The 12782-nt window shown below is 29.2% G+C and overlaps 1 protein-coding gene across 1 annotated transcript; it reads left to right on the plus strand.

Moving 5' to 3' along the window:
* The first annotated feature begins 4577 nt into the window (after positions 1 to 4577).
* LOC142633014 (GDSL esterase/lipase 7-like) lies at positions 4578 to 7869 on the plus strand. Its single transcript, XM_075807305.1, has 5 exons — positions 4578 to 4824; positions 5715 to 5842; positions 6177 to 6422; positions 6669 to 6915; positions 7661 to 7869. The coding sequence occupies exons 1-5, from the start codon at positions 4578 to 4580 to the stop codon at positions 7867 to 7869; spliced, it is 1077 nt and encodes a 358-aa protein (XP_075663420.1).
* The last annotated feature ends 4913 nt before the right edge of the window (positions 7870 to 12782 follow it).

The raw sequence follows: 12782 nt of genomic DNA on the forward strand, positions 1-12782 counted from the left end.
AATTAAGATCAATATCTCTGTTATTAATAATTTGTTTAAATTGCAAGTTTTTGTAATTTAAAATTATGCATAAAATATAAGCTTATATATTATATAGTAAATAATATCCGATTGACACAAAATTTGACATATGTATTATGAGAGTGTAAAGAACATGCAACTCAACGGTTAGGTTTTCAAAATATTTAGTAATGTTGATCTTTTTTAAAGGAATTCATAGCCTTAGGTTACACCTAAATTTGTAGCTAAATTTTATCCCAAAATAATAGAGAAAATGCATTGCTTATGTGGGAGAGCATACATTTTCTGCCATGTGACTCAATTTTTTATAATTAATTTCATTTAGTCTTCCAACTCACCAAAGCATTTATGTCAAAATATTACCTTTTTTTTTTAATTGTCATGTTATAATGGGATAAGCAATAAATGTCATTTGTACCATGTATTTATGTCAAAATATTACTTTTTATTTTATTTTTATACAAGATAGAAATTCTAGTTTAACATAATCTAAGTATATATGTGGGTGAAACTCCTTTCTGGAGACTTGAACCTCGGCCTTGCCCTCACATCCCACAAGCACTTATACTTATGTCAAAGTATTACTAAAAGGGTACGGATTTGTTGCAAATTAAGTTACAGCAACTCTTGCATAATGATGATGGGAATTAATGGTGGAATAGGGAATTATGAGTAGTTGCTTCGAGGGAACCGGTCCTCCTTAAGATAGAGAAGAGATAGTGAAAAGAATTAGAGAATCAAGAACAATAAAACTTCCATTATTTCTGTTATGAATCTGATGTACAAGATACAAGTCCTCTAATAGATAATTCTATAGCTTCTGGCAATTACTTTCAATTAGTTATTATATCTAACCAACCTAACTAACTTCCCTCAACCACATCCTAGTTGTACCAGCTTATCTATACAACAGATTCTAATCAGTTACAATCAATCCAATAGCTTGTTACTAACCCAATTACAACATCTATACAGAGTCTTAACAAATGCACATGTGTCAAGTGGTTATTTGGTGAAAAATTCAATCTTGACATGGAAGTTTTCATTTAAATATAAGCCTAGACAAGTGTCTATATAAGGTAAGATTTAAATGAAAGCTTTCATGTTAAGATTAAAATTTTCACTAAATGGTCATTTGACATGTGTATATTTTTATAAGAGTTGCTGCAACTTAGTTTGAAGCAAATCCTTGTCCTTTTAGTAATACTTTAACATAAATACATAGCACAAATGACATTTATTAATTATCCCATTATAACATTACAATTAATTAGTAATATTTTGACATAAATGCAAAATTTGGTGAGTTGGAAGATTAAATGAAGATAATTATAAAGAATGGGTCACATGGTAGAAAATGCATGCTCTCTCACATAAGCAATGCATGGGAAAATAGCTAATTCTATAGCTTTTGGCAGTTACTTTCTGTTAGTTATTATAGCTAACTAACCTAACTAACTTCCCTCAACCAAATCCTAACTGGACCAGCTTATCTATGCAACAGATCCTAATCAGTTACAATCAATCCAATAGCTTGTTACTAACCCAATTACAACATCTATACAGAGTCTTAGCAAATGCACGTGTCTAGTGGCAATTTGGTGAAAAATTCAATCTTGACATGGAAGTTTTCATTTAAATATAAGGCTGGGCAAGTGTCTATATGAGGCAAGATTTATATGAAAACTTCCATGCCAAGATTAAAATTTTCACCAAATGGCCACTTGACACGTGTGTATTTTTACAGGAGTTGCTACAACTTGGTTTACAGTAAATCCTTGCCCATTTAGTAATACTTTGACATAAATACATAGCACAAATGACATTTACTAATTATCCGATTATAACAGTACAATTAATTAGTAATATTTTGACAATTAATTAGTATTATTTTGACATATATGCAAAGTTTGGTGAGTTGGAGGATTAAATGAAGATAGTTATAAAGAACGAGTCACATGGCAAAAATGCATGCTCTCTCACATAAGTAATGCATGGCAAAATAGCCAATTTTATAGCTTTTGGCAGTTACTTTCAATTAATTATTAAAATTAACCAACCTAACTAACTTCCCTCAACCACATCCTAACTGTACTAGCTTATCTATATAACAGATCCTAATCAATTATAGTCGATCCAATAGCTTATCTATATAACAGATCCTAATCAATTACAGTCAATCCAATAGCTTGTTACCAACCCAATTACAATATCTATACAAAGTCAAAACAAATGCACATGTCAAGTGGCTATTTGGTGAAAAATTCAATCTTGAAATAGAAGTTTTTATTTAAATATAAGGTTGGACAGGTGTCTATATGAGGCAAGATTTAAATGAAAACTTTCATGTCAAAATTAAAATTTTCATCAAATGGCTACTTGACACGTGTGTATTTTTGTAGGAGTTGCTGCAACTTAGTTTGTAGCAAATCCTTACCTTTTTAATAATACTTTGACATAAATACATAGCACAAATGACATTTATTGATTATCCCATTATAACATTACAATTAATTAGTAATATTTTCACAATTAATTAGTAATATTTTGACATAAATGCAAAGTTTGGTGAGTTGGAAGATTAAATGAAGATAACTATAAAGAACGAGTCACATGGCAGAGAATGCATGCTCTCTCACATAAACAATACATGGGAAAATATAGCATAATATGATTTTCTCTATTTTTTAGGATAAAATTTAGCTACAACATTGAGTGTAACTTGAGGCTATGAATTCCTTTAAAAATATTAATATTATTACATTTTTGAAAATCTAATCATTGGATTACATATTCTTTATACTCTTATAATATATATAATGTCAATTTTTGTGCCAATCAGATATTATTCACAATATGATCTATAAGCTTATATTTTATGTATAATTTTAAATTACAAAAACTTGTAATTTAAACAATTTATTAATAACATAGATATTGATCTTAATTTTCTATAAATTTTGTAAGTATAGAAGATATAAAAAGAAAATGTATTCCAATGATGGATTTATCAAAATTCACCTCCAATAAAAAAGTATTGAGTAAGGTTGTAGCCTAAGGTTACAACCAATTTTATAACTAAATTTAATCCTTTTTTTAAATATAAAAATTGATAATTATGACAGTTATTAATAAATATTTTAATGATTATGCTTGCATATAAAAATAAATATTTTAATATTAAGCATTTACTATAATGGTGAAACATATATTATATTGTTTTTAAAAAATATAATGTGTCAAAATTCTATTGGGATATTTTAGTATATAATAGAATTAAAAATTATATTAAGATGTAAAATTGTGTGGCCTTAAAACCTTTTTTTTTGAGAGAGAGTGTTAATCCTTAAAAAAAAAAAAATAAAACTCAAACAACTCTCTGTTTCCATTTCATTATTCCACAAAACTCTCTCTCTCTCTCTCTCTTAAAACCAAAATTGATGAATAATTATGATATGACAAATCCTTCACTGACGATTTATTTATTTATTTCTTATTCCTATTAGAGTTAGGACAACTTCATTAGGGTCAAGAGTGGAGTCATGGCCAAAGAAATTCCTTTTATAACAAAAGTATTATTATTTCTTTAAAGAGTACAAGCATTTAATAATAAAAAAGGTATTATTAGGTCTTCAGTAAAGAGTTATAAATTGTTTTTCATTCCCTTCTATTCTTTCCATTTTCAAGGATTAAAAATGGGCTTATGCGAAAAATTAAAATTTTAAACAAAGCATTTAACAAAAAAAAAAAACTTTTAAATGAGGGAATAAAAAGAATACTTTTAAAAAAAAAATCTTTACATTCCATTCACCCTATTACTCTCTCCAAAACAAATTGTAACTAAAGTAGCTAATTTATTTTTATACAAATTCTCTAATAAATTTTTTTATTTACTATTACTTATTAATTAAATTTGTACATCATATGTATTTTTTTTGTCTCAAACTTTTCTATGTTATGCACCGATTAATGATTAGATCCCCGCAAGAAACTATTGACATCCTAACTCTTAGTGTTGTGAGAGAGAGAAAAGGGTCAAAGGATTTTGGGCTATGAATTGAACTAACAAATGTATGCAATTTAAAAATAAAATAAAATAAAATAATAATAATAATTACAAGATTTAGCCAGATTTTAATATAATTGTAAATCCATATTGGTCAACCATTTGCAAAAATCATAAAGAACTTTCCATAAATATATTGGTATTTCAGTCAGGTCATAAATGACCACATTAAATAGACTAATTTTAGTTTCAAAAAAAAAAAAAAATAGACTAATTTTTTTAAGGACAAAATAAATAGACCAATTTTGGTTATGCTATTTTAAGTCGACTTTGGCTGTAGTTGGGGGTACTCCAGAGTGACCGACCTATTAAGTATTGACTGCTTAGCCTATAAAAATGCCATAAATAGCCACTATTTTTGTACAATCAATTAAGATAGAAAATTGTCTTCCTACTCCCTCCTGTCCTATTCCCTGTATCTTCTGATTATATTATCTCAAAAAAAAAGAAAAAAAAAAAAGAGAGAAAATCTCAGAATAGTGCAAGAAAAATGGGCAGGACCTTCAACTTCATGCATTTTGTTGTCGTTTGCCTCTTCTTCTTTTGTATAGTAGAGTCTGAGGCAAAGCAACCGCTAGCACCAGCTTTATACGTACTTGGAGATTCATTTGTTGCATCTGGCAATGATAATATTCAAAACACAGATGCGAAAGCAAACTATGCACCTTATGGCATAGATTTTCCAAATGGAACAACAGGCAGGGTCACAAATGGCCTTACATTGGTTGATTTCTATGGTAAATTTCTACACATAAATCAAACAAGCAAGTATCCCAGTATCAGTTTGTTCATTTGAAAATTGGTTGAGAATTTATGCTTGTAAAATTCATAATTGGGATAGCTTGATGTAGCAGTGTGCCTTCAAATTATTCCAAGGCATTAACACAACGAATTGACCCAATATTTTGGGTTAATTTGACATGGATTGATGGGTTGGATTTGGTTTATTATTTATTGAGTCATGTTAACAGGTGCCCTAAGGGCAATGGTAAATAATCAATTTTAGAAAAGTTTTGATACCACTTTTTTGAGAAATGGAAAAAGCTGTCAAAACATTAATTAACTTTTTTTTTTTCTTTTCTCCTAAAAACTTTCTTTAAATAGATTATTAACTATTACCTTAAGGACATCCGTTAGCATTTGTCTTACTTACTTTGGAACTCGGGTTAAGTTGGGTTTGAGTTGACAAAATTTTCAATGTAACCCGTCTGACTCACACTATTAATAATTTAAAAATTATGTGTTTTTGTGAGTTTGAGAGTCGGTTTGAATTTTTTTAGCTTGATTTATCTTAATTTAGTATTTTAAGATTTAAGATTTCAGTTGAGTTTAGAATGTAAAAAACAATTGTTTAATTCTAATAATTTATTGAATAATGATTTAAATAGTTGAATCAAAATATAGTATTTTCATTTGGCTACTCTATCAATATCTTTGGTTTTTAGAGCTACCATGGATTGGATTTGTTTAGAGATTCTTTAATCCGAAGAAGCCAATTTTGTTTAAGAAGTACCCTAAACCCCCAATAGCTTGATGGATGCTATAATTTATATAAGAACTAGTGCAGTGTTGAAATTTGTTATGATAAATACTCTTAAATCTTATTAACTTTGTGATCTAAATGCAGCTCAATGGCTTGGATTACAAGTCCCTCCTCCATACTTGCTTTTCAATCAGTCAGAAAAACACACTGAGGGATTTAACTATGCATCTGGCCCAGCTGGGATCCGTCCTGAAACTAGCACTGTTGATCATGTAAGAAATTCAAATTTTTGTTTTCCATTTGGCAATTTTGTAACATGTCTAAAAGCGTGCGATTTTTTTGTTTTTATTTTTTTAAGGCTCGTGCTTTGCTCGATATTAGACACAAACTAATATAATATGTAATTTTATCGTGATTTTTTTTTTTATAATATGCAAATTATACGTATTTTATCCAAATCTTTATTAAGAATAACTACGTACCTGTCGCGAAGAGAAAATATATATTTGAGCTTTTTTAGGATTCAAATTTTATTATATAGTATATAAAGTTTTTCAAAAAACTAAAAATCCTTTTTTTATTTCTTCCATTGGCTTTATCATGCAGGGTGTATTTTTAAGCATGGACAAACAAGTTGAGTTGTTTAAGAAGACAGCTCAAGAATATTTGCCAACACTTTTTGGTAATCCAGATGAGCTCAAAGACTACTTGTCAAAGTCTATTTTTCTTGTTGTGATTGGCAGAAATGATTATACCCAGAATTTTCTTTCACCTAAATACAATAGTAGCAAAAAGTGGAATATGAAACAATTCGCTGAGATCATTACAGATGAACTCGGAAGTAAAATATTGGTAAGTCCATTCTATCCAATTAGGAATAAAAATTCAATGTCTCGCTTTTATTATTTCATTCTATACTCCACTAACTATAATATGTCATGTGTACAATTTTTTTAAATTTAAATTTAAATTATTTTATAAGAAAAAATATTACATGTGAGACGTGTGACCAACTGCGAGTGGAATATAATTTAGAACATTAAAAATGAGACATAGCCTCATATATAATCATGCGTAAATGGTCTTGATTTTGTGCAGGATTTGTATACGGTAGGAGCTAGAAAGTTTCTAGTGTTTGAGATTGACGCCATGGGTTGTGAACCAGCTTTCTATGAAAAACAAAAGAACGAATGTTCAGATAAGTTAACTTCTTATATATCTACTTACAATCACAAGCTTGAAGTAGAGCTTCAAATTTTGGCCAAAACTGTTAGAGGCGCAATATTCGCTCTGGCAAAGAGGTATCAATTAATGTATGATCTGGTGGCAAATCCTACTCGTTTTGGTGAGTTCTATTCCTTTCTCTCTCTTTCAAAAAAAAAAAAAAAAAAACCCACTTTTATAAGAATTGAGATAAAAAATTTGTATATAAAATATTCATTGAATTGAGCATATCATGAGGTTATTATAATACATTAAGATATACACGTGGAAATTCAAATAAATGATAAAGAATTTCGTTTATATATGATAGGAATAACTCCTTTTAATAAAAGGATAATATGTCCTTGAGATAGTCTAATTATCTACAAAAGAGACCAATTAATGCATATAAAAAAAAAATTGTGATTTGATTCAAGCCCATGGAATAAAAAAAGATAAAGGACAAGTTTAAATAACATTGATAAAAATTGTTTAAAAAAAAAAAACATATTATTTAAAAAGGTCGACATTGAGAAGATTACTTATGTGGTCGACTTTAATTAGTTTTTTTTTTTTTTTTTAAGAGAGTTTCAACCTATAACATCGGCTTCTAATGATAGCTCTTTATCATTAGACCAAAACACCAATAAGCTTTTGGTGTATTTGGTGTAGACACTCCATATCTTTTATTCAACAATCAGAGACTTTACTAGTTGAGCTAACTGGAGCCCACACTTTCATTAGGTTGTTGATGAATTATAGTTGATATTAAATTTTTCGGACTAAGGGTTTATTATTGTTTGTATTTTATTTGATAAGAAGAGAAGGAACTCAAAATCCAATGATATATTGTTCGTTTGTAACTTAAAAGATCTAAATTTTTACAGGGCTAAAAGATTCACTAAACCCATGTTGTCCTGTTTCACAATCGGGGCTATGTCTTCCAAATCAAGCCCCTTGCAAAGACAGGAAATCACAAGTCTTTTTTGACGCAATTCACCCAACGGAAGCAGTATACAGTATTATTGCAAATCAATGTTTTAATGGTACTGGGCTATGTGGTTCACTGAACCTCCAAGAACTTGTAAGCAAGTGATGAAGATGTTTACTTAAGGATTTTAAAAAGAAGTATATGTGTGTTCTCTTTTGCCTTTGTGCAAATTGCTGAATTAATAAACTGTTTGAATGGATGCTTAATGCCTTGCACAGCTTTAGAGAGAGAAAATGTCATGATGATTGATGATGCTACTATAACGACAAAATCTTTGTCCCAAAAATGTCGTAATAATGTTAATGACATAAAATTTGTTTAGATAGTAAGTTATGGTAGAAGCTATATCATCTTCGCATAGATCTAACTGACATTATTTTTATTACGCATAAATCGCAACAGTAACATTTTAAAATATAAAGCAACAACATTATGTCAATAAAGTGAGCAAAAAACACCTAAACATCTTTAATATTAGTAGTGAAGCCAGAATTTAATGCCAAGGGAGACAAAAATTTTATTAAGCAACACACACATTCATGCACGCAAGTACTAGAAACCAATCTAAATAATTAAAAGCTATTTATGTGAATAATAGGTGATATTTTAAAAAATAAAAAACATATTTACATTGTGTTAATTTGATAGAGTGTTTTTTCCCAAATGCATTAGCCATTTCATGATTTTTATTTGAAGTCAAGATTCCACGTATGTAACGGTTTTTAATAGTTAGACTAATCTCAAATAGATTCCTTATAAATTCTGATATTTTAGTTAATATAGACTTATTAAATAGTCAAACTGTGATTTTCTAAAACTATATTGTGAATATATATGTATCCGAAACAATTTAATTTTGAAGTTTATTTTTTATATGTTAAGTGATAGTCTAGTGGTAATAATATTCCTCATGTCCCATAAAAAAAAATAATAATAATAATATTCCTCATGCTGTCTCATTTTCATGGTTCAAACCACACCTCTCTCTCCCCCTCCCCTCCCCTATCATCTACCAATCTAAAAAGAAAGAAGATAATTTCTTAGTTTGTCTTATTTTATGAACATTGTATCTAAAGGAAAATTAACGATACCTAAATTTAACCTAAAGCCTTTGTACCTTGGGTGACATTGCTTATTTTCCTTTATAAGAAGAATTTGTGTTTAAAGCCTCATCTCCTATTGTTGTAACTATTGAATTATAAAAATAAAAATAAAAATAAAAATTGTTTTCCCTTAGCAATATATGAAAAGTTTTAAACTAAATTGCAATACAAACCCTTAAATTTTGGGATTTTTTTAATAAATTTTGTCCTTAAAAGTTTCAAACTTTGCTATACACCAAATTATCTCGCACCTTAAGGGTCCCAATGCTACTCTGCCCTACAATCCTGAACAATTTGCTGAACTTGTTAAGCAAATGGGAATTCATTTACAGGAAACTCAATTATTTTCATGACCTGGGTGCTATGTTATGCATATATGTATGTACAATAAAAAGAGGAAAAGAGTGACATAGTTATATGGATTTTTTTTTTTCCCATTTGGGCTGTTTTTACTGACAATTTCATTATGTGACTGAAAAGCAAACTAATTGGTTAAATAGCATCTGGAATTCATCGTGGATTTTTTCCACGTCAGCTTTTGCCACCTCTTGGAACTCTTTAAGTGAACTTGAGAGTCGAGTTTTAGAGGCTCGAGATACTACTTAACTAAATAGTTTGTTTTTGGGCCACAGAATGAATTTGTTAGTAAAAACAACCAAAGGGCAAAAAAATCCTAGTTATATCGCATGTTGGGAGCAAGGAATTTTGTAGTGTTTGAGATTGGTGCAATGGGTTGTTTGCCAGTCATGTTAAACACACCTCAGCCAATGCCACCAAAGACTAGATGCCTTGATCAAGTCAATTCTTTGGTATCTATTTGCAATGCCAAGCTTGCTGCAAAGTTCAATGAATTAGGCTCCTTCCTTAAAAGGCTCAAAGTTTGTTCTTGCAAAAGCTTTTGGATTTACGCAAGACAATATATTGAATCCTACTCACTATGGTAAGTTTACTTTGCCTTATTTTTTCACAAATCTGTTTGTTTGCTGAGAATATGTTAGAAAATGTGAGGAGCAAGAATGCTAACTCATATTCTGTTATTAATTAGGACATAGAGAAACTAATAACTTCACCTTTTGAGTTTCTTTGTTTTCACAGCAAGCAAAGGCATAAAAAAGTAGTCTGATTATTTATTTATTTATGTGTCCAGTACATTCATAACTTTGAATCCTACTTTCTATAGGGTTTCCAGATTCAAGAAATTCATGTTGTACAACTACACAACTTGGGTCATGTATTCCAAATTAAGCACCTTGCAAAGACAGGAGCTCACATGTATTTTTTGATGGAACACACCCTTCTGATGCAACAAATAAGGTTATTGCTACAGACTACAGAGTGCTTCAATGGCATACATCTATGTTCCCCAATGAATGTCCAACAACTCGTGCAGAAGAGCTTGAGCCATAGCCAATCCCAAAATTTTAAGATTAAGGTTTGATTGTTGTCATCTTAAGCATAAGTTATGAGCAAATAAACTCTAAAATTGTTACTGATTTCTTTATACTTGTCCATTGCATTTGTACACGGACAAGTATTGAATAAAACTATGTTTTTTATGCAAAGTGAATTTGTGTTTTGAAAGCAAGCTAGCCAACTTCGTAGTGATATATAATTTTTCAATGATCCTCCAAAGTATATGGTATTTAAGTATCCATAACGTACCTACAATATCAGCTCAATGATAGCCTTTTGGCCAGCAACTAAATCAATTAATTAGTTAAACTAAACCACAATTGAAAATCTTAAATTAAAAAAAAAACAAGAATACACCTTCAAGACCATTTGTCACACACAAGAATACAAGTATAAGACCACACACACCTTCAAGGAATGGAGACAAATGAATTTTAGAGAAGATGACAAACTGATCCCCTAAAATTACAAATTTTCTCAACATTTTAAGAAGATTAAATCTTCAATCATCTTAATAACATATGACAAATCAATCCTCTCTTTGGGATAAGGCGATTGAGTATTGTTGAACTTGGAAGAGAGAGGATGTTTAATACAGAGCCTTAATATCCTTGAGGGAGTGATAGTATATACCTGGAAAAACATTGGCAACCTTGAATGATTTTCTCATATGCTATTCAGGAAGAGGTATACAGCAGCAACACAGCCAAGCAGAACCCCATGAAAAACCACAAAAACAAAAGAGACAGGATAAAACACAAGAAAAATTAGAAGCAAAATAATAAAATACATTACTATGACATTGGCTCCTTGTAAGACCCAAAATCAAAACAAGAAACAAAAATCAAGTCATCTGTGATGTTTCCAGTTATGTGAGTTACCTAGTTTTGACCAAAAAGAAATGACAATCTTTCTCTAGTCCCTTCTTGTTTCTGTCAAAGGTTTCAGTAATTTCTCTAGCAATCATAGTCCAATATTATTATACTGATTAATTTCCTTCCAACTAATAAACTATAGTCTAGGTTGTTTGGGGTTGGTTGACTTCTAGCCAACTGTCAATCTAATCCAATATTTTTCCATTTTTAATATGCCAGTGAAATAAGACATCACAAAGAAATTCTAATCATAGGGGCATTTAAAAGTGGGCAATCCAACTCATCAATAAACACCCCACTCAAAAGTCAAAATATAATAATATAAGACGACTAATGTTGCAGTCACAAACTATTTTACAATATTTTTATAAAATGTTGTTGTTGCCAATTTCTCATTAGTTTTCATCTAGGATTACAACTAACATTATTTTTTTATTTACCAATAACCACTTACCACATTAGTAATTTGTAAATTTTTTTTTTCAAAAAAGTTTGTATCTCTTGCATTACTTGTATAAGATACCCTTCTTTTGCCAATTGTCAGATGGCAATTTCTTTCAGTTATATCAACATTTTATTAAATGTACTGATGGATGAATATTGAGACGTCTCAATATGCTTATTTTTTTATTTTTTGATAATCTCTATATTAATTATTAAACAAGCTAAATTTCATATCAATATGCTATTATTCAATATTCAATCCAAACTTTTTTAGTCAATTTTTTAAATCTAAAAATTCATAATTCTGAAAATTACTTAATTTCCTTAAATAAAATGATTCTTAATCTTCAATTTTCTTGATATTTGATGAGCACAATAGTGATATAGAGATTATCTAACAATGAATTAGGTACTTTTTTTTTTTTTAAAATGAGAACTTATTAAATATATTTTTAAGAAAGTTTCAATCTATAATATCCACTCCTAATGATGATTTTTTAAGTTTGAGCTAACTGGAACATACCATTAATTAAATATCTTGACATAACATTATAAAGAATTATACCAAGTGTGACGTTAATTCTTAGTAGATTTTAACATATACTTATGGGATTTACTCAATAAACATGAAAAAGTCAATGTTTGAGGAATCGCTCCAAAATTGATCCCACCTAACTTGACAAGAAGATGGTGCTTGCCACCTATGCCATTAGATTAGAACCAAAAGGAGGAGATAATAACAGATTAAATATCATTTAAATACCTTGTCACAGTTTCTAATTAAGCTAGATTGTAAGTTTGTAATTTGTGCTTATGTGCGAAAGTATTTAACAATAATAATGAAGAGGTGGTCTATCTTAGATAAGTGAGATGATTATCTGAGTTTTCGTACTAAAATATATGTTTGATGCAAAATTAGACTATAATTAGAAGCTAATTTGGATTCAATTTAGATTTTGACTATGCTTTGATTTTAAGATGTTATAAACAATATGTGTGAGATAGCTCTTAAGTTTATAAATTTCTAGGTATTTCATTTTCAATACATAAAAATATATCATTTATATAGGTTCTAATTAACTCAATTGATAAAATTGATTACTATTGAACAAGGAAATTAAGTCATATATTATTTGTTAGAAGAAAATTAGAAAAAAAAAAAATTTCCACTTACTACCCAATA

The sequence above is a fragment of the Castanea sativa genome, chromosome 4 (genome assembly GCF_040712315.1).
Source record: "Castanea sativa cultivar Marrone di Chiusa Pesio chromosome 4, ASM4071231v1".
In the NCBI taxonomy this organism is placed as follows: Eukaryota; Viridiplantae; Streptophyta; class Magnoliopsida; order Fagales; family Fagaceae; genus Castanea; species Castanea sativa.

Coding starts and splice junctions, on each gene's coding strand:
- LOC142633014 (XM_075807305.1), top strand. CDS start 4,578: ATGGGCAGGACCTTCAACTTCATGCATTTTGTTGTCGTTTGCCTCTTC. Junction 4,825..5,714: donor TACATTGGTTGATTTCTATG/GTAAATTTCTAC, acceptor ATCTAAATGCAG/CTCAATGGCTTGGATTACAA. Junction 5,843..6,176: donor AAACTAGCACTGTTGATCAT/GTAAGAAATTCA, acceptor TTTATCATGCAG/GGTGTATTTTTAAGCATGGA.